This window comes from Rhinoderma darwinii, chromosome 1 (assembly GCF_050947455.1).
Source record: "Rhinoderma darwinii isolate aRhiDar2 chromosome 1, aRhiDar2.hap1, whole genome shotgun sequence".
Taxonomy (NCBI): domain Eukaryota; kingdom Metazoa; phylum Chordata; class Amphibia; order Anura; family Rhinodermatidae; genus Rhinoderma; species Rhinoderma darwinii.
In genome coordinates this window covers 206194074-206220456 of record NC_134687.1, presented here as the reverse complement: position 1 = coordinate 206220456, position 26383 = coordinate 206194074, and the positions used below count along the sequence as shown (strand labels likewise).

Here is a 26383-nt window from a genome sequence, read left to right as displayed (position 1 = left end):
TTGTTGAAAATAAACATTTTTTAAAAATCTTTATTAAAAATAAAAAAAATATATTTAGAGGATAAAAATTAGGTATTAGTGGATATTTAGGTCAAACTATTACCATATTTGAAATACCCCTTGTATATGGTGAAAGCATTGCTATACCGCATATTACAAAAAAAAAAGTTAAAGTGTAACTAAACGTTCAACAAACTTCTGACATGTCATAGTGACATGTCAGAAGTTTTGGTTGGTGGGGGTCCGAGCATTGAGACCCTCACCAATCGCTAAAACGAAGCGACAGAAGTGCTCGTGTGAGCACTCAGCCGCTTCGTTTCTGTTCTGCTTTTTCCAGAAATCAATGTATCAGAGTACGGGCGCAATAGAAAGTCTATGAGCCCGTACTCTGATACATCGGCTGTCCGGAAAAAGCCGAACAGAAACTAAACGTCTGAGCGCTCACACGAGCACTTCTGACACTTCGTTTTAGCGATTTTTTGGGGGGAACGTTTAGTTACCCTTTAACATTTTGACATTCATATGAAGGCTCGCAACCGGCGTCAAGGGTCCTCATTTTATTGCGAGTCCTTACACTAACCAAACAAAACAATACAAACTAATTGTAAGCACAAAGTCAAACTTGACACATGGCATCTCTAGCGGATAAAGTCATACTGCCAGAGCACTGCTCCCTAAGGGCTCACAAAATAATCTGCAAATTCTCAGATTCTGAGTCCAGATGTTCCTGGTTTTCCTTGCGGTGTCTCATCCATTGTAAGTGATCCAGTTGCCATGTGTTGTTCAACGTCACCACCAACTGCTGAATCCTACATCCGGGTGAGAGTGTGAAGGATGTCACAGGCTTTGGTGATGTGGTTCACATTATGCGGATCTATCTGAATTGTGGACATAAAGACCCTCCAATTATTGTCAGGAATACCAAAGGCGGACTCAAAAAAACCGACAAATCCTGGTGAGCCTCCGTTTAGCCAAACCACGCTTGGGGAAGGGGCACATAACATGCGTGGATAGTCCAAAGTCCACATCTGCCACTATGACAAATGGGGCCAGGGGTCCAGAAAAATCTGGCCTGTAGGCAAGGTTCTGGTAGGGATAGCTGGTTAGGAAGCCACTGACCTATTTTGTTTTCAATCTGTTTTTATTGGAACCAATACATATATAAAATAATATGCATAATATTGAATCACACGTATAAAACATATTGTAGAGGATAATCAGCCACAAATTAAGCTTGTATTAAGAAGTAAAGAAATAAAATCATCAGGCTTTTATAAATAAGAAGGCAAAGGAATAGATGGGGGAGGAAAGAAGGAAGGGAGGGGAAAACTAGGAAAGTGAGAAGAAAAAGGCTATAGGGAGGAGGAAGGAAGGAGAGGTAGAGGTTAATGTCTCATGTCCTCGTAACAAATGAAATGATATAATTAAATAGTAATGGCAATGGATGCATTACTGAAAAGATCAAAACCGCAATTCAGGAGAAAAATTCATAAATATAGGCAGAACATTGGTTAGCACAAGAATCCGGCAAATGATGACCTAGACATACATCTTCTGCGAAGAAAAGGACTGTGAGATGTCAATATAAACCCGCCAAGGAGTCCATATACGAAGAAATTTAGCCCTTGTTCCCCGTTCCCAATGAAGAAGTTCTTCCATTCTATAAATTTCTTGCACGGTGAGCTCCTTTTATTCGATTGTAGGAGGGAAAGTACTCTTCCAATTTAAAGGAATAAGAAGCTTCGCTGCTGCAATCAAAAATGTGGACAGGTCATTACGTGCTGGTACGTAAGAGTCAGTTGGCAACCACAAAAGAATTGACTGTGGTGAATATGGGACAGAAATTGAACAAATAGCATTTACCTTATCAATCACTTCAACCCAATAATTGTGAATTGTAAAAAAAAAAAAAAAAGGATCTAGGTAACCAAATGGGCAAGGTTTGCAGCAAGTACAAAAATTTAGGGACATTAAAAGTCTGGAGCAGGTTCTTGTGTCCCAGCCAGGATATGAAAGGGACTTTAAGATCAGTTAATTTTTTCTGTACCGATGTAAGTAATGGCAGGTAGTTGCGTAAGTATAACGGAGAAGGATCTTTAGTAAGATAGCTACCTAGGTATTTTAGGGTATTAGTTGGCCACATTGAAAGTGAGAATTAGTCTTAATAAAGGTCAATAAATGCATCAGGAGCAGAAACATTTAATGCCTCCGATTTCCCAGTTAAGTTAATCTTAACCCCTTATGGGCGCAGTCTAGTTTTGGCCTTAAGGCTCAGAGCCCATTTTTCAAATCTGACATATTTCACTTTATGTGGTAATAACGTCGGAATGCTTAAACCTATCCAAGCGATTCCGAGATTGTTTTCTCGTGACACTTTGGGCTTCATGTTCGTGGTAAAATTTGGTCGATATATTCAGTCTTTATTTGAGAAAAATTGCAAAATTTAGAGAAAATTTAGAAAAAATAGCATTTTTAAGAATTTAAATGCATCTGCTTGAAAAACAGACGGTTATACCACCCAAAATAGTTACTAGTTCACATTTCCCATATGTCTACTTTAGATTGGCATAGTTTTTTGAACATTATTTTATTTTTCTTGGACGTTACAAGGCTTAGAACATAAACAGCAATTTCTCATATTTTTAAGAAAATTTCAAAAGCCTTTTTTTTAAGGTACCTGTTCAGTTCTGAAGAGGCTTTGTGGGGCCTATGTATTAGAAACCTCCATAAAGCACCCCATTTTAAAAACTAGACCCCTCAAAGTATTCAAAACAGCATTTAGAAAGTTTTTTAACCCTTCAGGCATTTCACAGGAATTAAAGCAAAGTGGAGGTGAAATTTGCAAATTTCATTTTTCTTTCTGAATTTCAATTTTATTCTATTTTTTTTCTGTAACAAAGAAGGTTTTACCAGAGAAACACAACTAAATATGTATTGTCCAGATTCTTCAGTTTTTAGAAATGTCCCACATGTGGCTCTAGTGCGCTCGTGGACTAAAACACAAGCCCCAGAAGCAAAGAAGCACCTAGTGCATTTTGGTGGTGCTTTTTTATTAGCATATATTTTAGGCAGCATGCCAGGTTTGGAGAGGTGTTGAGGTGCCAAAACAGTAGGAATCCCCCAAAACTGACCCCATTTTGGAAACTGCACCCCTCAAGGAATTAATTTATGGTTATTGTTACCATTTTGACCCCGTCGTTTTTTCACAGCGCGTATTTGAATTGGGCTGTGAAATTAAAAGAATGAAAATTTTTCCAATAAGTTGTCATTTTTTATCAGAATTTCTTATTTTCACAGGGAACAAAATGCCCCATTTTGTTGCCCAATTTGTCCTGAGTGCGGCAATACCCCATTTGTGGTGATAAACTGCTGTTTGGGCCCATGGGAGGCCTCAGAAGGAAAGGAGCGCTATGTGTTCTTAGGAGTCCAGATTTTGCTGGATTGGTTTTCGGGTGCCATGTCGCATTTGCAGAGCCTCAGAGGTATCAAAGCAATGGAAACCCACCAAAAGTGACTCCATTTTGGAAACAAAACCCCTCAAGGAATTTATTTATGGGTGTTGTGACCATTTAGACCCCACAGTTTTTTCACAGAACTTATTTGAATTGGGCTGTGAATTAAAAAAAAATATATTTTTTCCAATAAGAGGTAGTTTTGGCTCAAAATTTCTTATTTTCACAAGGAATAAAATACCGCATTTTGTTGCCCAATTTGTCCTGAGTGTGGCAATACCCTATTTGTGGTGATAAACTGCAGTTTGGGCCCATGGGAGGGCTCAGAAGGAAAGGACCACCATGTGGCCTACTGGGAATTTTCTGGTGCTAAGTCGTGTGTGCAGAAGCCCCTGAGGTATCAGTACAGTTGAAACCCCCGAGAAGTGACCCCGTTTTAAAAACGACACCCCTTAAGGAATTCATCTAGAGGTGTAGTGAGCATTTTGACCCCACAGGTATTGTGTAAAAGATAATGCGCAGCAGATGGTGCAGAGTGAGATTTGCAATTTTCTATATATATGCCATGTCAGGGTCCGATATATTGTGCCCATCATGTGCCACCGGAGACATACACCCCATAAACTGTAATGTGGGCTCTCCCGGGTACGGCAATACCCTACATGTGGCTGTTATTAGCTGCCTGGGCACACGGTAGGGCTCAGAAGGAAAGGACCACCATTTGGCCTACTGGAGCTTTTCTGGTGCTAAGTCTTGTACGCAGAAGCCCCTGAGGTACCAGTACAGTTGAAACCCCCAAGAAGTGACCCTGTTTTAAAATCTAGACCCCTTAAGGCATTCATCTAGAAGTGTAGTGAGCATTTTGACCCCACAGGTATTGTGTAAAAGATAATGTGCAGCAGTTGGTGCAGAGTGAAATTTGCAATTTTCTATACATATATGCCAATTCAGTGTCCGATATATTGTGCCCAGCATGCGCCACCGGAGATATACACCTCATAAACTGTAATGTTGGCTCTCCCGGGTACGGCAATACACTACATGTGGCTGTTATCAGCTGCCTGGGCACACAGCAGGGCTCAGAGGGGAAAGATGAGGAGGGGTAAGCTGTGCGAAGTGGATCAGAGCGAGTAAAACTGGGGTAAATTAAAAATAAAGGGATGGATGATAAATTTTAAAACACTCTTTCATACAGAGCTCTGGTTTTTCGGGACACGCGTCACATTGATATATGGTGTCCTTCCTTATCCCCCTCTTATAGCAGACTCTGCACCTCTTTTGACTTTTTCCCTTCTTGCCAGTTTGGGGAACTTCTCCTAAAAAGTGTTGCTCTGGTACGATGCCTGTGGCCCCGCTTCCAGAAGTACTGTAAGGCTTCAGGACTTGATCTGACAAGTCCACCCCTCCCATGTACCTATTGTAGTCCAGGATGCAGTCTAGTTTGGGGGTCCCTGTACTGGTACCTCGTACAGGTACATGGGTACTGGTGTGGCATCTCCCTGGTCTTGTACTTGACACAATATGTTGCTGCTAGATTGTGCCCTGCTCTCACCCCTTCTGAGTGTTTGCCCAAGCAGAGTCTTAGGGAGGCCTCTCAGGTTTCTTCTAGCAGTGCCGCATGACTTCTGGAAGCGAGGCAGTTGAAGAGTGGGACGCTGGTATAAAAATTATCCAGGTAGAGGTGGTAACCCTGGTCCAGCAGTGGGTGCACCAAATCCCACACAATTTTTGTATTAACTCCCAGTAAGGGGGGGTATTCTGGGGGCTGAGTACTGGTGTCCTTCCCTTTTATATATCCTAAATCTGTAGGTATACTCTGATGCACTCTCGCACAGCTTATACATCTTCACGCCATACCTTGCCCTCTTACCCGGCAGGTACTCGCGGAATTGAAGCCTCCCTTTCAAATGTACCAGGGATTCATCTATAGAAATACACTTCTCGGGGGTGAATGCTGGGAAAACCGGGCACTGAAATGGTCTAATAGGGGTCTCCGTTTATACAAACGGTCAAAACTGGGGTCATCTCGGGGTGGGCACGGCTCATTATCAGTATAATGTAAGAAGCGAAGTATTGCCTCATTTTTATTTTATTTTTTAGGTTACAGTTCAGTTCTGAAGTTGCTTTGAGGGGCCTATATATTAGACACCCTTATCAAACACCCCATTTCAGAAACTAGACCCCTCAAAGTATTCACAACAGCATTTAAAAAGTTTATTAACCCTTTAGGTGTTTCACAGGAATTTAGAGCAAAGTAGAGGTGACATTTAATTAATTTAATTTAATTTATTAGGCACCATGTCCGGTTTGAAGAGGTCTTGTGGTGCTAAAACAGTGGAAACCCCCCAAAAGTGACCCCTTTTTGGAAACTAGAGACCTTGAGGAATCCATTGTAGTTTTCTTGGGGTGCATGCGACTTTTTGATCAGTTTTTATTCTAATTTTAGGTGGCGTGGTGACTAAAAAAACAGCAATTTTACTATTGTTTTTTGTTCAATTTTTTTTACAGCGTTCACCGTGCGCTATAAATGACATATTCACTTTATTCTGCGGGGCGATACGATTACGGCGATACCAGATGTTTATAGTTTTATTTTATGTCTTATGGCGTTTGCACAATAAAATACATTTTGTAAAATATAATTTATTTTTTGTGTTGTCTTATTCTAAGAGCCAGAACTGTTTTATTTTTCCATCAGGAAAGTCGTGCGAGGACTTATTTTTTGCGTAACGAACTGTAGTTTCGACTTTTTGATCTCTTTTTATTCCATTTTTTGGGAGGTGAAGTGACCAAAGAATTGTGATTGTGGTACGGTTTATTATTATTTTCTCTTACGGCGTTCACCGCGCGGGATAAATAACGACATCGTTTTGTAGTTCAGGCCGTTACGGACGCGGCGATACCAATTATGTATAGTTTATTTGTTTATTTATATATTTTTATTACTAATAAAGAACTGATAAGGGAAAAAGGGGGACTTTTACTTTTATTACTTTTAAATCTTTTATTTTCACACAACTTTTTTTTACTTTTTCACACTTATTTTACTTTGTCCCACTAGGGGACATGAGGCTCTGATCGCTATTCTAATACACTGCACTACATACGTAGTGCAGTGTATTAGAGCTGTCAGCTGTTCGCTGACAGCAAGCATAGTGGGTCCTGATTTTGTCGGGACCCACTAGGCTTCCGTCGATGGCGTAGCCAGAGTCCATTGTTAGGATTCTGGTTGCCATAGTAGCCATCACGGCCCGCTATCGTGTAGCAGGCCGGCGATGGCAGCTTAACCCCTAAGAAGCCGCGATCGCTATTGAACGCGGCTTCTAAGGGGTTAATCGGCGGGGACCACCGCGATCGGTCCCTGCACACTAAGCTGTGATAGCCTGCTGTCAGAAACAGCAGTTATCACAGCTCAAGCACGCGCCGGGATTAAATGGCGCCGTGTTTACTCAGGTCAGTACTATTACTGACCTGAGCGCGAACGATGTACTTAGCGCGACGTAATAGTACTGACCTGAGCGCGAAGGGGTTAAAGAGGCTCTGTCACCACATTATAAGTGCCCTATCTCCTACATAAGGAGATCGGCGATATAATGTAAGTGACAGCAGTGCTTTTTATTTCGAAAAACAATCTATTTTCACCATGTTAGGAGCGATTTTAGCTTTATGCCAATTACTTTCTTAATGCCCAAGTGGGCGTGTTTTTACTTTAGACCAAGTGGGCGTTGTACAGAGGAGTGTATGACGCTGACCAATCAGCATCATACACTTCTCCCCATTCATCTAGTCAGCGCATAGTGACACTGCGTTATTCACTATGTGCTGTCTTATACTGACACATTAACGTTACTGAAGTGTTTAGACAGTGAATAGACATTCCTTCCAGCCAGGACGGGATGTCTAGTCACAATCCCGACACTTCGGTAATGTTTCTGTGGTGCTTACAGCAGTACAAGCGTAATCTTGCGAGATCTCGCTGTAAATGACAGGTGTTTACGGCCTGAAAAACGGCTGAAAATAGGTCGTGTGAACATACCCATATAGTCCAGGGTGATCTGGGAGTAATTAGTCAATTCTTAATATGTGTGCACACTAGCCCTTTAATGCCAGGAATGAGCTCGTGCGTGCACCCTAGTGGTCACTGCAGGACAGGACGGCCGCACGTGCTGGCATCCTCGGGGAGGAAGACGTCTGAAGGATGAAAGGGGTCTGCGACCGCGACCGCTAAAGCAAGGTCTGTAAAGTCATGGTTGGGAGAGTTTGGTGTGGAAGAACTTGACTGGTCCGCACAGAGCCCTGGCCTCAACCCCATCCTACACCTTTTGGATGAACTAGAACAGGGATTGTGAGCCAGGCTCTCTTGTCCAACATCAGTGTCTGACCTCACAAATGCGCTTCTAGATGAATAGACAAAAATTCTCACATACACACTCCAAAATCATTAGGATATGTCCACACGCAAACTCAAAACCGTCTGTCAGGGCCCCCCCGGGCTATTGCCTGAGGGACACATGCTCGCACGGCCCCCATAAGGTGTTAATAAAATGTGGTTTTGGCTTGGTATGTTTTTTCTCTCCCCCTTTCCTCCATTTTTTATTTTATATTAGAATGGTACTTACCATCCTGGTGTCCCCCGGGTAAGCTGTGCTGGTGGCACGAGCCGGTTTCCAGATGTTTCTGTCTCTGGGCAGTTTTGAGTTGGTCCCAGCTGATTGGACCTAGGTCAGCTGTGCAGTTGCATGAGCATGTACTGGCAGATTCTATCTCCAGGCAGTTTTCGGTGAAGGCAAGCTGATTGGTCATTGATAAATCCTAAAGGCGGGAAAACTGGACATAAAAGGAGCAGGTCGTCGTTGTCAAGCAGCCAGTTTTGAAGATTGGACCGTCGCCCTCCCTCCCTAATGTTTTGAATTCCTTCACGTCACGTTGTTTGTTAGAGGGGTTTGTAATGCTGGGTGGACCTGGTTTTTATTGGCCAAAATATTTATATTTTATTATTTATTCTATTATGGTTATTCTCTTCTAATTATTTTATCTTATGTTACCCTTAACCCCTTAGTGACCACTAATACGCCTTTTTACGTCGGTCACTAATGGGCTTTAGGCTAGGCTGACGCCTTTTCACGTCAGCCTAGTCTAAGTCCTGCACGGGTCTCCCGTGCAGGCAGGAGCCGGGGCTCTGCTGTCTGATGACAGCTGAGCTCCTGCTCCAACGCCCGCAGTTTACTTCGATCGCGGCCGTTTAACCCCGTTAAATGCCGCCGTCAATAGCGACCGCGGCATTTAACTTTGTTTACAGAGGGAGTGCGCTCCCTCTGTCACCCATCGGCGGCCCGCGAATGAAATCGCGGGTCTCCGATGGGGTGTCATGGCAGCCGTGGGCTTGATAAAAGCCCCCAGGTCTGCCCTGGACATATTCCTGTTAGGACGCGCCGGAGGCACGTCCTAACAGATTGCCTGTCAGATTTACACTGACAGGAAATAATGCTCTGGTATACGAAGTATACCAGAGCATTATAGCAGCGATCGGAACATCGCACAGTAAAGTCCCCTAGTGGGACTAATAAAATAAGTCATCAAAGTGAAATAAAGATTATTAATAAAAAGTACAGTAAAAAAAGAAATAAAACCATTTTTTTCCATAAAAAGTGGTTTTATTTAGTAAAAGTGTAAAAAAAAAAAAAAGTACACATATGTGGTATCGCCGCGACCGTAATGACTCCATTAATAAAGTTAATATGTAATTTAAACCGCAAAGTGAACACCGTAAAAAAAAACCGCAAAAAACCGTGGCGAAATTGAAATTTTTTTCCATTGCCCCCCAAAAGTCATAATAAAAATGAATCAATAAGTCCCATGCACCCCAAAACAGTACCATTCAAAACTACGTCTTGTCCCGCAGAAAACAAGCCCAAAAAAATCACTACATTGATGGAAAAATAAAAAAATTACGGCTCTTGGAAAGCGACGATGCAAAAGCAAATAATTTTAGTTCAAAAGTGTTTTTATTGTGCAAAAGTCGTAAAACATAAAAAAACCTCTACATATGTGGTATCGCCGTAATCGTACCGACCCATAGAATAAAGGTAACATGTTATTTACGTCGCATAGTGAACGGCGTCAATTTAAAAACGCATAGAACAATGGCGGAATTTCAGTTTTTTTTTTATAATCCCCCCCAAAAAGGTTAATAAAAGTTAATATAAAAATTATATGTACCCAAAAATGGTGCCATTAAAAAGCACAACTAATCCCGCAAAAAACAAGTCCTCATACAGCTATGTAGACGAAAAAATAAAAACGTTATAGCTCTTTGAATGCGACACTAGAAAAACGAATAAAATAGCTTGGTCATTAGGGCCTAAAATGGGCTGGTCACTAAGGGGTTAATAAACACCGTGGCCATTTTTATCCAAAGAAACTGTTGTCATGTTTTATTTCAGTTAGATTGAGTATTGTGGGGTTTGTGCACACTGCCAGAAGTGCCAATACCTGGTGTAATAACCATAGTATCACTGCGCTTGATTGACCAGCAAACTCCCTGACCTAAACCCCATAGAGAATCTATGGAATATTGTCAAGAGGAAGATGAGACACCAGACCCAACAATGCAGACGAGCTGAAGGCCGTTATCAAAGCAACCTGGGCTTCCATAACACCTCAGCAGTGCCACAGGCTGATCGCCTCCATGCCACGCCGCATTGATAACACCTCAGCAGTGCCACAGGCTGATCACCTCCATGCCACGCCGCATTGATAACACCTCAGCAGTGCCACAGGCTGATCGCCTCCATGCCACGCCGCATTGATAACACCTCAGCAGTGCCACAGGCTGATCGCCTCCATGCCACGCCACATTGATAACACCTCAGCAGTGCCACAGGCTGATCACCTCCATGCCACATTGCTAACACCTCAGCAGTGCCACAGGCTGATCACCTCCATGCCACGCCGCATTGATAACACCTCAGCAGTGCCACAGGCTGATCACCTCCATGCCACGCCACATTGATGCAGTAATTCATGCAGAAGGAGCCCCGACCAAGTATTGAGGGCATATACTGTACATACTTTTCAGTAGGACATTTCTGTAATAAAAATCATTTTTGAAATTGGGCTTACATAATATTCTAATTTTCTGAGACACTAAATTTTGGGTTTTCATTAACTGTTACCATAATCATCAACATTAAAAGAAAAAAATGCTGGAAATAGATCACTGTGTGTAATGAATCTCTATAATATATGAGTTTCACTTTTTGAATTAAATTACTAAAATAAATGCACTTTTTGATGATATTCTAATTCATTGAGAAGGACTAGTACATCTGATGCCCTCACAATGACTTGGCTGTTACAGAATAGGTTCCCGCTGTGGGGACTTCTCAGCTCCCCACCCCGTCCACACACGGTACTGCAGGGAGCAGCCAGGGGACGGGGCTTCTTACTAGAACTATAGAGAGGACCCTCCGCTCCCATTACATAACGCAGTAATGGGCAGCAGCTCCATGGCCTTCCCCGGCGCTGCTATATGACTGCCGGAGATGCAGGGCACTGAAAAGAGCCACAGCAGTGAATCGTCTGCGCCCGCGCTGCCAGCACGGACTACCTTCTTCTTACACATATTCTTTTAGACTGCGGTAACTGGTTCTGCAGCTTCAGCCCTGCTGGTAACCTCTGCCCCCTCCCTCCCTCCCTCCCTCCCCGGCTCTTTGGTACACTCCCCTCTCCTTTCTGTGCGGTGTTTGTTTTGCTTCCCTAGAACTTGAATTGTGCTCGGCGTTTTCTCGTGCGTGTCCCCGCCCTGCTGTCAGCAGTGTAGGCGGGAGGAGGGGTAAAGTGCACTGACAGCGGCCCCTCACAGTCACCTCCAGGACATCTCCTGCCCTCACGTCCCCTGGTAACAAGCGACAACGACGCTGCTCATTCCTTCCCGCTCACCTCCCGGGAAGATTGTACCAAACACGAGAGGGGGCGGGCAGCAAGCCCTGAGTGTCTCCTGTGCCATGCTTCCGGGTGCAGTGGGAGCCGCCTCCTGAGCCTGCAGATCTCCCTGATCTCTTCTATCCAGTTACCTGCACCTCATCCTAATACCGTGGGTGACATGTCCGAGCTCAGGAAGAGAACGGTCGCCGGGGAGGCCGAGCACGACCACAACATTGACAGAGTAAGTGAGCACGGCTTTCTCCCTTCTCGGGACTGTGTCACCTATGTGTGCCCGTCTCCATGTAGTATAGTGGCCTTGGCCTCATTCTGTGATTGTGCACTGGCCAGACACATAAAGTTTATTCAAGAAAACTAGGGCAAATAAAAAAAACAACAATGATGTTGCCCATAGCAACCAATCAGATTACCTCTATCATTTTAGTAAGCAATCTGATTGGTTGTTACAGGGAAATACTCCATTTTACCTTTATACTAGTTTTCATCGATTGTTGTCTTAGAGGAAATGTCGTTTAATAATATAGTCATTGGCACGGACGTGTTTCAGGCAATCTCCAGAGATCTGTGCTACTGCAAATCTGACACATTCTAAGCAAAGGGACGTTCAGATCCGACATAGTTTACATCAATGCGTGTGTGTATATATAATAAATATAGAACTATTAACATCTTGGGTGACGTTCATCTCCGGGCATGGGAAATGGGGCTCTGGACCCACAGCTTTGTAAATGATTGTAGTTTTGAGATATTACTTCCAGGGAAGGCTGCACTCCTCTTTGCCTGCCCGATCTGCAAACTGGGTATCTCACTTTCATTGCATTCAGTCAGTTCTGGTTACAGAAAGGAAACTGATCGGGTACCTTTTGCTCCGTTCTTGGTAAGGCTATGTTCACACTAAGCATATTATCTCTCCGGATTTGCAGAGGAAAAATCCACTGCGGAATACAGTAGCAGCAGTTTTCCATGCAGAAATTGACCTGCAGTGCCTGATGTCAATTCCTGTGTCGGATTTCTTGTAGATTCCCCATTGAAGTAAAAATTGGCAACAACACCCAATTGCTGCGAATTACCTACAAGTAAACACTATACCGCCCTCTCCTGGCACTCCCATGGCAATGCTTCCCTGGTCTCTGGACAACCAGACTTCAGCGGTGATGTGTCGCTGCAAAATCTACAAGTCCAGTTAGTAAAATGTAGCCATGTTGACTGGGTTTTCACTAGGTCTGCACAACATGCAGATGGCAGCCAGGTGCCTTCACCGTCTGCCGAATCTGTTACTGACCATCCATCTGTCCTGGAGAAGACACCAAGGTTGCCAACCACCCGTATATATTCCTGGACGGTCTGTTAAAATAAAGGACATTTTGTTGAAGGAGCTTGTACAGATTATTGGTATTGTAATTCTCATCATTTATGAGGTCACCGTGAATGCTGCTATTGTGTTCATATCATCAGTATTCTAAGGGGCTGTTCACATCACCGTTGCCCTTCCGTTTAGGGGTTCCGTCAGAGGTTTCCATCGGGTGAACCCCTCAGTGGAAAGGCAAACGGAAACCTAAGCTTCTGTTTCCCTCACCATTGATCTCAATGGTAACGGAAACGTTGCTAAAGGTTTCCGTTTGTCACCGGTGTGACAGGGTTCCGTTGTTTTGACTGAATCAATAGCGCAGTCGACTGCGCTGTTGGTGCTATATAAGTAACAGAAATAAATTAAATAAACGCAGCGGCTGCTAATACTACTACTACTGGGGGAATTGCTGCTACTACTACTGAGGGCCTTGCTACTGCCTTTACTGAGGGGAAATGAGGGGCCTTGCTGCTGCTGCTACTGCTTTTACTGAGGGGAAATGAGGGGCCTTGCTGCTGCTGCTACTGCTTTTACTGAGGGGAAATGAGGGGCCTTGCTGCTGCTGCTACTGCTTTTACTGAGGGGAAATGAGGGGCCTTGCTGCTGCTGCTACTGCTTTTACTGAGGGGAAATGAGGGGCCTTGCTGCTGCTGCTGCTACTGTGGGAATTGAGGGGCCTTGCTGCTGCTACTACTGTGGGAAATGAGGGGCCTTGGTACTAATAGGGGAAATGAGGGGCCTTGATGATGCTACTACTACTGGAGGGAAAGGGTGTACCCTGCTAGTACGTTTGGGAAGTTCGGTGACCCTGTTGATATTACTACTACTGGGGGCTGGTGAGGGAGCCCTGTTGCACTACTACTACATTGTTGTGAGGCGTGTGGCAGGGCTCTCGCATGCCAATTGCAAAGTGTTTGCAATACACAGAACAGGTCCAGCAGGGAGGAGAGATATACGTCTTTCCTCGACACAACTCTTCCATTTTGGATCTGGTATGAGCTTTGGGGGAAACAGTACGAATGAAAAGTGTCGCAACCGTTGTTGTGAGGTCAACCCCAGAGTGTCGGCAGAGCGCCTCATGGCTGGATCCTAACTTGTGCAAGCTGGCTACCAGAACTGCGTAGTTTGCCGCCCAGGTGTGGTGTATGCAGGATTTTATCAGAGTGTATTTTGTGGATCACTATCCTATATGTGGGCATGCTTTTGCCATATGCTATAATGACACCAGTCAGGGTTATATTGTTTACCATGCCTGCAGTCATGTTTGGGGTGCTCAGCGTGGGACATGATATTGGCTCCAAGATGGATGTTTAAGGGCGGATTCAGACGAACGTTGCGTTTTTGCGCGCGCAAAAAACGCGGCGTTTTGCGCGCGCAAAACCACTTGACAGCTGCGTGTGTCATCCGTGTATGATGCGCGGCTGTGTGATTTTCGCGCAGCCGCCATCATAGAGATGAGGCTAGTCGACGTCAGTCACTGTCCAGGGTGCTGAAAGAGTTAACTGATCGGCAGTTAACTCTTTCAGCACCCTCGACAGTGAATGCCGATCACAATATCGAGAAACCTGTTAAAAGAAAAAGTTCGTACTCACCGAGAACTTCCCTCCCGGCCGTTGCCTTGGTGACGCGTCCTTGGTGACGCGCCTCTCTTGACATCTGGCCCCACCTCCCTGGATGACGCCGCAGTCCATGTGACCGCTGCAGCCTGTGCTTGGCCTGTGATTGGCTGGAGCTGTCACTTGGACTGAATTGTCATCCCGGGAGGTCAGACTGGAGGAAGAAGCCGGGAGTTATCGGTAAGTCAGTACTTCTTTTTTTTTTTTTTTTTACACGTTCATGTATATTGGGATCGGAAGTCACTGTCCAGGGTGCTGAAACAGTTTAACTCTTTCCGCACCCTGGACAGTGACTATCTCCTGACGTCGCGTACCGAAAATTTTTTTGCCGAGTTCGGCCGAACCCGGTGAAGTTCGGTTCGGTTGCCCGGGTTCGCTCATCTCAAAGACACTCCGTTTGGATGTTCGGAAACAGAAAAGCACGTGGTGCTTTTCTGTTTACATTCATCCTTTTGACAGCTGGTGCGCTGTTTCAGTCGGTTCGCACGGAAGTGCTTCCGTGCGACCTGCTTGGTTTTCACGCACCCATTGACTTCAATGGGTGCGTGATTCGCGAAATACGCGGAGATATTGAGCATGTCGCGCTTTTTGCGCAGCTGACAAACGCTGCGCAAAAAGCACGGACTGTCTGTACTGCCCCATAGACTTGTATTGGTCTGTGCGTGGCGCGTGAAAACCACGCGGCCCGCACGGACCCAATACACGTTCGTTTGAATCCCCCCTAACTCTGTGAATCTCCTTTCTGTATATCATTTTTGGATGTAGACACATAAACAGTTTTTTGATAAATGTGGCCTAAGAGTAAAACCGGCCTTGTTGCTTGTAGCAACCAATCCCAGTGCAATTGAATTTCCTAAGAGCAGTGTAAGAAATGAAAGCTGTATTAGTTGTATCTATTGTATTAATATTAACTTTTAGCTTTATTTTATTTATTTATTTAACATTTTTTGTTTATTTCGTTTATTCCCATCGCATAAAGTGATAGTATATCACTAGGATATGCCAAGACTTAAATAAGTGATGCGGCCTCTTCATTCTCAGGATCTGAAGGGATCCCAGAGGTTGGACCCCCACCGATCATAAAGTGATGGCCTATCCGTGCAATATGCCATCGCTTTATAAGATGGGAATAACCCTCTAAAGAACTATTGTTCTCCATGTGTTCTGATGTTACTCTGGGAAGTGACTGTGTAAGGCCTCGTTTACACGAGCGTGATATACGTCCGTGCGACGCGCGTGCTTTTCACGCGTGTCGTACGGACCCATGTAAGTCTATGGGGGCATGCAGACAGTCCGTGAGTTTTGCTCAGCTTGAGTCCGCTGAAAAAAACTCACGACATGTCCTATATTTGTGCGCTGTTCGCGCATCACTCACCCATTGAAGTCAATGGGTGCGTGAAAACCACGCATGTCACACGGAAGCACTTTCGTGCGAACAGCGTGATTCGCGCAACAGCTGTCAAACTCTGAATGTAAACAGAAAAGCACCACGTGCTTTTCTGTTTACAAACATCCAAACAGAGTGTCATAATGATGGCGACTGCGCGAAAATCTCGCAGCCGCGCATCATACGCTGATGACACACGCAGCTGTTAAGTGCCTTTTGCGCACGCAAAATGCCGCGTTTTTTGCGTGCGCAAAACGCACACGCTCGTGTAAACCAGGCCTAAGGTTGAGGGTATGTTCACACGTGCACGTCCGTTACGGCTGAAATTACAGAGCTGGTTTCAGGCGAAAACAGCTCCTGAATTTCAGCCGTAATGGCATGTGCAGGCGTTTTTCGCAGTGTCCATTACGGACGTAATTGGAGCTGTTTTTCTATGGAGTCAATGGAAAACTGCTCCAATTACATCCCAAGAAGTGACATGCACTTCTTTGACGCGGGCATCTTTTTTTACACGCCGTCTTTTGACAGCGGCGCGTAAAAAAAATGACTGTCTGCACAGAACATCGTAAAACCCATTCAAATGAATGGGCAGATGTTTGCCGACGCTTTCAAGCAGTATTTTCGGCCGTAATTCCAGGCGTAAAACGCCTGAATTACGTCCGTAAATAGTGCGTGTGAACATACCCTGAAGGAGTATTCCTGTTTCAGCAAATGTCATTCTTTTTCAAATGAAAGTTATATAGTTTTCTACTATAATTTCTGTATCAATTCCTCACGTGTTTTTTTAACCCCTTAAGGTCCGAGCCACTTTTTGATTTTTCATTTTTGTTTTTCACTCCCCTCTTTCCAAGAGTCGTAACTCCTTTTTATTCCCCCATCAATAGAGTGGTGTGAGGGCTTGTATTTTGTGGGAGAAGTTGTAGTTTCTAATGACACCATTTAAAGTACTATATAATGTACTGGGAAGCTGAAAAATAGTTTTGTTTCACCACAGAGAGCCATAACTTTTTTATTTTTCCGTGCATTGAGCGGTGTGAGGGCTTATTTTTTGCGGGACAAGCTGTAGTTTTTATTGGTGCCATTTGTTTGTACATATGACTCTTTGATCACTTTTTATTCCATTTTTTTGGGAGCTTAGTTGCCCAAAAAACAGCGAATTGGGCGGTTTACATTATTTATGCCGTTCACCTTGCGCGATCAATAACGCTATATTGTAATAGTTCAGACTTTTACAGACACAGCAATGGTACAATTCGCTGGTACGATACACTAACGTATTGCAGTTTAGTGTCATTTTTACAGGCATCTGTTAAAGAGGATCTGTCACCACATTATAGGTGCCCTGTCTCCTACATAATTTGATCGGCGCTGTAATGTAGAGAACAGCAGTGGTTTTTATTTTTAAAAACAATCATTTTTGAGCAAGTTATGAACAATTTTAGATTTATGCTAATTAGTTTCTTAAGACAACTGGGCGTTTTTTAACTTTTGACCAAGTAGGCGTGGTAAAGAAGTGTATTACGCTGACCAATCAGTGACCAATCAGCATCATACACTTCTCTCCATACATGTCCATCTGTATTCACAGCACAGCGTGATCTCGCGAGATCACCTGTGATGTCACATACACCCACAGTAACTTTAACGAGGTGTCTTGAGAGTGAATAGACATTGCCTCCAGCCAGGATACGATGTCTATTCACACTCCCGGCACTTCGGTAAAGTTTCTGTGGGACTCGCGAGATCACGCTGTGAATGACAGCGCAGCGTGATCTCGCGAGATCACGCTGTGCTGTGAATACAGATGGACATAAATGGAGAAAAGTGTATGACGCTGATTGGTCCGCGTCATACACTTCTCTTCACAACGCCCACTTGGTCAAAAGTTAAAAAACGCCCAGTTGGGCATTAAGAAACTAATTAGCATAAATCTAAAAATTTTCAGAGCTTGGTCAAAATTGATAGTTTTTAAAAATAAAAACCACTGTTGTTCTCTACATTACAACGCCTATCAGATTAGGTAGGGGATAGGGCACTTATAATGTGGTGACAGAGCCTCTTTAAGCTCTGCCACAGGCAGGGCTTAGCAGAGGCAGAGTGAAGGCAGTCCTGGGGGTCTTCATTAGGCCCTTGGGCTGCCATGACAACCGTCATTACCCCCCGATCTCACTGCGGGGGAGGGGCGATGAGCTGTCAGAGGGGGCCGCCCCCTCTTTTAAACGCCTCAGATGCTGCGGTCGCGATCGACCTCAGCGTTTGAGGGGTTAAACAGCCAGGAACAGCGCAATTGCTGTTCCTGGCAGTTTGTCCAGCGTGTCGTCTGTAAAACACAGCCGACATCCACAGCGCATGGATCGCGCTCTTTACTTCTCCCCCTGCACCAGGACATACCGGTGCGTGAAGGGGTTAAGATCTCTGTTGTTATTCAGTAGGAACTTTCATTTTTTAAAATTCTGTCCATGATCATGTGATGAACACACAGGTGCACGGATCGTTACTGTATGTGTATCGGAGCTGTGTCTTCTAACGATCCCAGCACCTGTGTGTCCATCACATGATCATGGTGAGATTTTTATCACTAAAAGTAAACAATGAAGGTTCCAACTGGATGACTGCAAGCAGAGATCTTAAAAACTGCGAAGAAATGAATATAGAAAGTATATTGGAAAACTTTTAATTATACGAAGAATAACATCTATTTGTTAAACCAAAATACCACTTTAAGGCCTTATTCATACGACAGTGAAAAACGTCCGTGTGACGGCCGTTCTTTTAACAGCCGTCACGCGGACGTTTCCAGAACAATGATGTTCTATGGGTGTATTTACACGGCCGTTTTTTTAACGGCCCGTGAATAATGGCCATCAAAAAATAGGACATGTCCTATTTTTGGCCGTTTTCACGGCCCAACAGCCCCTATAGAAGTCGATGGATCTGTTTTTAACGGCTGTCAATACATGTAACAACCATTAAAAACTGATCTGTGACATGGGGATTGGCAAGGGAACTACTAGATTCCTTGCTGACTATCGGCAACGCGATGACACTCACCGATGACACTCACACTCACCCATTTTTTTTTTTAAGCTGTTTTTCATTGTGTCAATAGACAGGAACGGCCGAAAAATTGGAAGCAGAACGCCTCCAAACATCTACCCATTGATTTCAATGGGAAAAACGGCATTCTGTTCCGACGGGCCAGGTAAAAAAACGACACTATAGAAAAACGGCCGTCAAAAACGCAGTGAAAAACGTGAGTTGCTAAAGAAACGGCTGGACATCAGGAGCTGTTTTCCCTTGAAAACTGCTCCTATTTTCAGACGTTTTTTGCTAAGCGTGTGAACATAGCCCTACTGGGATTATGCGTTTGGTGTTCCTACACTACATGATCTGCAATATGTGCACTTATAACATACCGTCCTGTGTTTCCTTTTATGAAATATTTGATTCTGATATTTAGCACATCTGGATAACTACTTCTTAGGTTTCACGCACACGACTGTGCCCGTAATTACGACCTGTAATTACGGGCATGGCCGGCCGCGGACAGACGGCCATTTTTACGTGCCATGCTCCCATTATAAAGTATAGGAGAACGGTCCGTAAAATAAAAAAATAGGACATGCCCTATTTTTTTCGGCTGGTTTCTACGGCATGGACACCCTCCTGTAGACATATGGGAAGGTGTCCGTCGGCCATAGAAATGAATGGGCCCGTAATTGCGGAGCGTAATTATGGGCGATTTTACGATCGTGTGCGTGGGGCCTTAGAATGAAGCTGCGTTAGAGATCAGCTGTTATAACTCAGGGGACCCTGCGGGCATCTGCTGCAGAGGAAGTGTAGTATTACGTAGTACCCCTTTAAATGGCAAGTCTGCCAGAGGGGGGGTCTTTGTAGCAACTCTGCGCTGGTTAACAGAGGGCGGTCCGGAGCGTTCTTTTGGTGTGTTTGAGGTTTTGCCACGGTCACAGCAAAAAAAATGCTTTTTGATCGTGATGTGTGAACCCTAAATAACGTTCTTGCTTGTTCGTCTACCTTTTATATGTAAGTCAAAGGGATACTTTGGGTACCTCTGGTATCATCTGTCATGCGACAGATTATTATAATGGCTTCCATTATAAAATGAAACCTAGATGCAGATGTGAATAGAGCCTAAGGGATAGTGTAGACCTTTACGATCTAGTTTACACTACAAAAACCTATGTGTAACATTTAGACTTTGATAATGAAATACAATGACGCCTTTGGCGCATGGTACAATAGGATATTCACAGTATTAATGTGAAGCCAACAGGCCTGCAGCAACTGTGTCAGACTATTATGTTAATATACAGTGCATTCGGAAAGTCTTCGGACCCTTTCTCTGTTTTCTATTATGTTGAGTAGGGCTGGGAAATGAATAGAAAAATAACAGAAACCGAAATTCAGCGCAATTAACCGACGTCATCTTTCACATTTTGGTTTTATCACCTTTTTTTTCCCCTCGGTTTAAACTGTACCTGCATCTTCATGACGCAGATACAGTTGATTCCAATGACTGGACTTTATACTGTATGAGCGGGGTTATAGAGGTATTATACTGTGTGGGGGGCAGTTATGTGTGGCATTATACTGTGTGGGGGGCAGTTATGTGTGGCATTATTCTGTGTGGGGGGGCAGTTATGTGTGGCATTATTCTGTGTGGGGGGGCAGTTATGAGAGGCATTATTCTGTGTGGGTGGCAGTTATGAGGGGCATTATACGGTGTGGGGGGCAATTATGAGGGGCATTATATTGTGTGGGGGGCAGTTATGAGGGGCATTATACTGTATGGGGGGCATTATATTTTGGGGGTGACTATGGGGGCATTATACTGTGTGGGGGCAGTTATGAGGGGGCTTTCTTCATATTGTCTAGAGTTCAGCTATAGGGGCATTATACTGTGGGGAGCACTATGGGGGCAATATACTGTGTGAGGCAGTGTCGGGGTATATTCTATACAGTTGTATATAGTAGGCTCGGGATAAATATTCTATGGCGTAGCATGCAAATAGGGGGTGTGGCATGCAAATACGGGGTGTGGCCTAAATAATAATTCATTAATCGTAATCGAGGTTATATGTTTAATTAATCATGATTTTGATTTAGGTCCTAATCGGCCAGCCGTAATGTTGAAGCCTTGTGCTAAAATAAAAAACGTCAAGTTTTTCCCCATCATTCTGTACTCCATACCCCATAATGACAAAGTCAAAACAGAATTTTATAAGTTTTTGCAAATTTTATTAAAAATGAAAAATTCTAATTTCGCATGGACATAAGTTTTCAGACCCTTTGACACTTAAAATTTAGCCCTGGGAACCTCCTGTTTTTTTAGATAATCTTTGAAATGTTTCTACACCTTGATTGGAGTCCACCTGTGGTAAATTCATTTGATTGGACATGATTTGGAAGGACACACCCCTGTCTATATAAGGTCTCACAGCTGACCATGCATATCAGAGCAAAAACCAAGCCATGAGGAGGAAAGAACTGCCTGTAGAACTCAGAGACAGGATTGTGTGAAGGCACAGATCTGGAGAAGGGTGCAAAAAAATGTCTGCTGCACTGAAAGTTCCCAAGAGCACAGTGGCCTCCATAATTCTTATTTCGAAAAAGTTTGGAGCAACCTCTTCCTAGAGCTGGCCGTCCCACCAAACTAAGTAATCGTGGGAGAAGGGCCTTGGTAAGAGAAGTGACCAAGAATCCAATGGTCACTCTGCCTGATCTCCAAAGATCCTGTGTGCAGATGGGAGAAACTTCCAGAAGGTCAACCATCACTGCAGGACTCCACCAATCTGGGCTTTATCGCAGAGTGGCCTGAAAGAAGCCTCTCCTCAGTAAAAGTCACATGAAAGCCCACCTGGAGTTTGCGAAAAAGCACCTAAAGGACTCGCAGACTGTGAGAAACAAGATTATGTGGTCTGACTCAACCAAGATTGAACTTTTTGGTCTGATTTTAAGCATCATATCTGGAAGAAACCAGGCACTGCTCATGGGGGTGTTTTCAGAGGCTGGGACAGGATACTGGTTGGGGTTGAGGGAAAGATGAATGGAGTGAAAACTGCAGAGATATTCTTAATGAAAACCTGATCCAGAGTGCTCTGGACCTCAGACTGGGCGGAAGGGTCACCTTCCAACAAGACATTGACCCTAAGCACACAGCCAAGACAACACAGGAGTGGCTCAGGAACAACTCTGTGAATGTCCTTGAGTGGTCCACCCAGAGCCCCGATTTTGAAGCCAATTTAACCTCTCTGGAGAGACCTGAAAATCACTGTCAACCGACGGTCCCCATCCAACTTGACAGAGCTTGAGAGGATCTGCAGAGAAGAATGGTAGAAAATCCCTAAATCCAGTTGTGCAAACCTTGTGGCATCATACCCAAGAAGACCGGAGGCTGTTACCGCTGCCAAAGGTGCTTCAATGAAGTACTGAGTAAAGGGTCTAAATACTTATGTCAATGTAATATTTTAGTTTTTCCTTCTCAATAAATTAGCAACGATTACTAACATTCTGTTTTCACTTTGTCATTGTAGGGTATTGAGTGCTGAATGATAGGAAAAAAATTAAATTTTTTTTATTTCCGCACAATGCCTCAACATAACAAAGTGGGAAAAAATTAAAGGGCTGAGGACTTTCCGAATGCATTGTACACAATTTACTTAAATAAGAATAAAAACCTTTTTCCAAAGGTGTACATAGCCGTTAAAGAAACGGTTCCAAATTGCAGTTATCCCCGAGATCAAGTGAGTTTTGCTATATGTGTACGTTTACACGTAGCAATAATTGTTATGATTTGTATATTTCCGAGTGGCTTAGCAATTACTTTCCAATCTAAACACACAAAACAGTTAACTATAAAATAAAATTATCATTTATTCTTGATAATAGTAAATAACATAAACAAAACATATAAAAAAACATTGCACAAGGACTCTGCGAGCGCCAAGACCCCAAAAAAACCAAAACCGATGCAGCTAGGATTGAACTTGTGGCATATGTGTGATAATTTTACTGATGGAAAGTTCACCGGTGGTTTGAAATATTGGTATGAGTAAGTGGGCCAAATACATCTAGCCTCTTAATATATAAGGTGCATCTTACTCAAGTGTTTTTTAGATTAAGACACGCGTATGAAACACCAGTCTTCACCTGTTAGTGACCGCTCCATAGTGTTTTTACGGCGGCCACTAATGGGCTTTATTCCGGTGCAATAGCCTTTTTATGGCGTTGCATTGGAATAAGTAAACAGCAGGGAGCTGTCAAATCTCTCTGCTCTCAGCTGCCAGACGTAGCTGGGGGCATCCCTGCTCAAACGTGCGAGATCGATCTTACCCGTTTAACCCTTCAGATGCGGCGCTCAATAGCGTGCGCCGTATCTGAGTGGTTTTGGAGAGAGGGAGGGAGCTCCCTCTCTCCCCCACCGACACCCGGCGATAAGATCACCGAGTGTCTGCGTCTCCGATGGCAGCCGGGGGCCTAATAAAGGCCCCCAGGTCTGCCTGTAGTGAATGCCTGCTAGGTCATGCCGGAGGCATAATATACTGCAATACAGAAGTATTGCAGTGTATTATAAATGCGATCGGATAATCGCATAGTGAAGTCCCCTAGTGGGACTAGTAAAAAAAGTTTCATAAAAAGTAAAAAAAAAAACAACTGAAAAACCCACTGTTCCCCCTTACAAACTGCTTTATTATTAAAAAACTAAATAAATTAAAAAAGTTACACACATTTGGTATCGCCGAGTCCGTAATGACCCCGACTATAAACGTATTATATCATTTAACCCGCACGGTGAACGTCGTTAGAAATTTTTGCATGGTTTTTTATTTTATTTTTGTTTTCTTTGAATTCAGCCTAAAATGTCATCAAAAAGTTGCATCTACTCCAGAATGGTACCGATAAAAACTACAAGTCGTCAACCAAAAAAAAAGCCCTCATAGAACTGCATCGGCGAAAAAATAAAAAAGTTATGGCTCTTCAAATATGGAGACACAAAAACAAATAAAAGAAGTAAAACATAAAAAAAATTAAAAATTTGGTATCGTTGCAATCGCAACAGCCCACTGAATAAAGTTATTGTGTTATTTATACCACACGGTAAACGGCGTAAATTTAGGACGCAAAAAAGTGTGGCGAAATTGCAGGTAAACCGGGCTGTCAAAAAACGGAACATGACCTAATTTGGGCTGTTCTTCCGGCCGCACAGCTCCCAAAGAAGTCTATGGGGCCGTGTAAAGCACGGCTGTCACTTGGATGTGATCCACGTGATGGCCATGCTTTCTGCTGCTCGCTCGCTCGCTCTATCTTTTCTCCTCGCAGTGCATGTGAGAAGTAAGTGGTGGAGATTTTTTTTCTCCCTGTAGGAGCAGAATCTCTAATCCCCGGCCACAGCGTTGCCGAAGCTGTGGCTGGGGATTTCGCTCCAGGAGAAGTCCCTGACTTCACTGTCCACATATGGACAGTTTCGTCAGCGACTTCTCCTGGCGCGATCCCCTACTCCTGAAGCGGAATCCCCGGCCACATCTGTCCCTGACACAGCTGTGGCTGGTAATTCCTCTCCAGGAGAAGTCACTGTCCATAAATGGACAGTGAAGTCAGGGACTTCTCCTGGAGCGGTCCCCTACAGTGGCGCTATCTAAAGGAAAGGGGAGTGGGTGCCATCTATGGGGGGTGGGATGCCATGTACAGGGGGGCTGTGTGGCACTACCTACAGGGGGGCTGTGTGGCACTACCTACAGGGGGGGCTGTGTGGCACTACCTACAGAATTGGCTCAAGGACCGTATCCAGAGAGTTATGGTCAATGATTCCTACTCTGAATGGTCCCCAGTTATAAGTGGTGTACCCCAGGGTTCAGTGCTGGGACCACTATTATTCAACTTATTTATTAATGATATAGAGGATAGGATTAATAGCACTATTTCTATTTCTGCAGATGACACCAAGCTATGCAATATAGTTCAGACTAGGGAAGATGTTCATAAATTACAAGCTGATTTTGACACACTAAGTGTTTGGGCATCCAGTTGGCAAATGAGGTTTAATGTAGATAAATGTAAAGTTATGCATCTGGGTACGAACAACCTGCATGCATCATATGTCCTAGGGGGAGCTACACTGGGGGAGTCACTTGTTGAGAAGGATCTGGGTGTACTTGTAAATCATAAACTAAATAACAGCATTCAATGTCTATCAGCTGCTTTAAAGGCCAGCAAGATATTGTCGTGTATTAAGAGTAATGGACCCGTGGAACAGGGATATAATAATACCACTTAAGGCCCGCGAGCAAAAAAGAACCGCTTGCAGGAAAAAGAAGCATCACGCCCTATCTTGAGGCGGAAATAAACGCATTTTTTTGCAGCGATTTTTGACACGTTGTTTTGTTGGGTTTTTCGGCAAAAAACGCTCACGGTTATTCCATCTTTCTGTTGAAGACATAGCTTAAAAAAAAAAGCCTCAAAATTCGCCACAAAAAACGCCTGTAGTGGTGCAAAACCACTTAAAAAAAAACCGGAGCTGATTTTTCCAGGCAGAATTTTCTGCCTGCAAAAAACTCAGTGTGAACATACACTTACAAAGCATTAGTGGGGCCTCATCTAGAATATGCAGTCCAGTTCTGGGCTCCAGTTCATAGAAAGGATGCCCTGGAATTGGAAAAAATACAAAGAAGAGCAACGAAGCTAATAAGGGGCATGGAGAACCTAAGTTATGAGGAAAGATTAGAAGAATTCAACCTATTTAGCCTTGAAAAGAGACGACTTAGGCTATGTTCACACGGGGTCTTTTGCCGAGTTTTTTGACGCGGAAACCGCGTCGCAAAACTCGGCAGAAACGGCCCGAGAACGCCTCCCATTGATTTCAATGGGAGGCGTCGGCGTCTTTTTCCCGCGAGCAGTAAAACTGCCTCGCGGGGAAAAGAAGCGACATGCCCTATCTTCGGGCGCTTCCGCCTCCGACCTCCCATTGACTTCAATGGGAGGCAGGAGAAAGCGTGTTTTCTGCCCGCGGCGCTCAATGGCCGCGGGCGAAAAACGGCGCGATCATTGCTATTCACACAGAGTATTTTGGGGGAGGAATATCTGCCTCAAAATTCCGTTTGGAGCTTTGAGGCAGATATTCCTCCCCCAAAATACTCCGTGTGAACATAGCCTAAGGCTGGGTTCACACAGAGTTTTTTGCAGGCTGAAAATCTGCCTCAAAATTCAGTTTGGAATTTAGAGGCAGATTTTGCTCTGCCTGCTAGCCGATTTTAGCGGCGTTTTTCGCCCGCGGCCATTGAGAGCCGCGGGCAAAAACCATCGCAAAATACGCTTTCTCTGCCTCCCATTGATGTCAATGGGAGGTCAGAGACATAAACGCCCAAAGATAGGGCATGTCGCTTCTTTTTCCCGCAAGCAATTTTTTCTGCTCGCGGGGAAAAAACGTCTCCGCCTCCCATTGAAATCAATGGGGGGCATTTTCAGACATTTTTTGGTGCGTTTTCCGATGTGGTTTCTGCATAAAAAAAAAACGTGTAAAAAACTCTGCGTGAATTGACCCTAAGGGGGGACATGATAACTTGTATAAATATATGAATGGCCCATACAAGAAATATAGAGAAATCCTGTTCCATGTAAA

At 44.0% G+C, this 26383-nt stretch overlaps 1 protein-coding gene and 1 long non-coding RNA gene across 2 annotated transcripts in view; one reads left to right on the top strand and one right to left on the bottom strand.

Annotated features, from left to right (window-relative positions):
- Positions 1 to 1122: 1122 nt before the first annotated feature.
- On the bottom strand, positions 1123 to 8605 carry LOC142739460 (uncharacterized). Its single transcript, XR_012880609.1, has 2 exons — positions 8072 to 8605; positions 1123 to 1748 (listed from the first exon to the last, which is right to left on the bottom strand). It is a non-coding gene; the product is annotated as an uncharacterized LOC142739460 (long non-coding RNA).
- A 2552-nt stretch (positions 8606 to 11157) lies between these two features.
- CDS1 (CDP-diacylglycerol synthase 1) overlaps positions 11158 to 26383 on the top strand; it is a 71765-nt gene continuing 56539 nt past the window's right edge. The window contains exon 1 of the mRNA XM_075861109.1: positions 11158 to 11619. Within this exon, the coding sequence (XP_075717224.1) occupies positions 11557 to 11619 (63 nt within the window). The 5' untranslated portion in view covers positions 11158 to 11556. The remainder of the gene's footprint in view (positions 11620 to 26383) is intronic.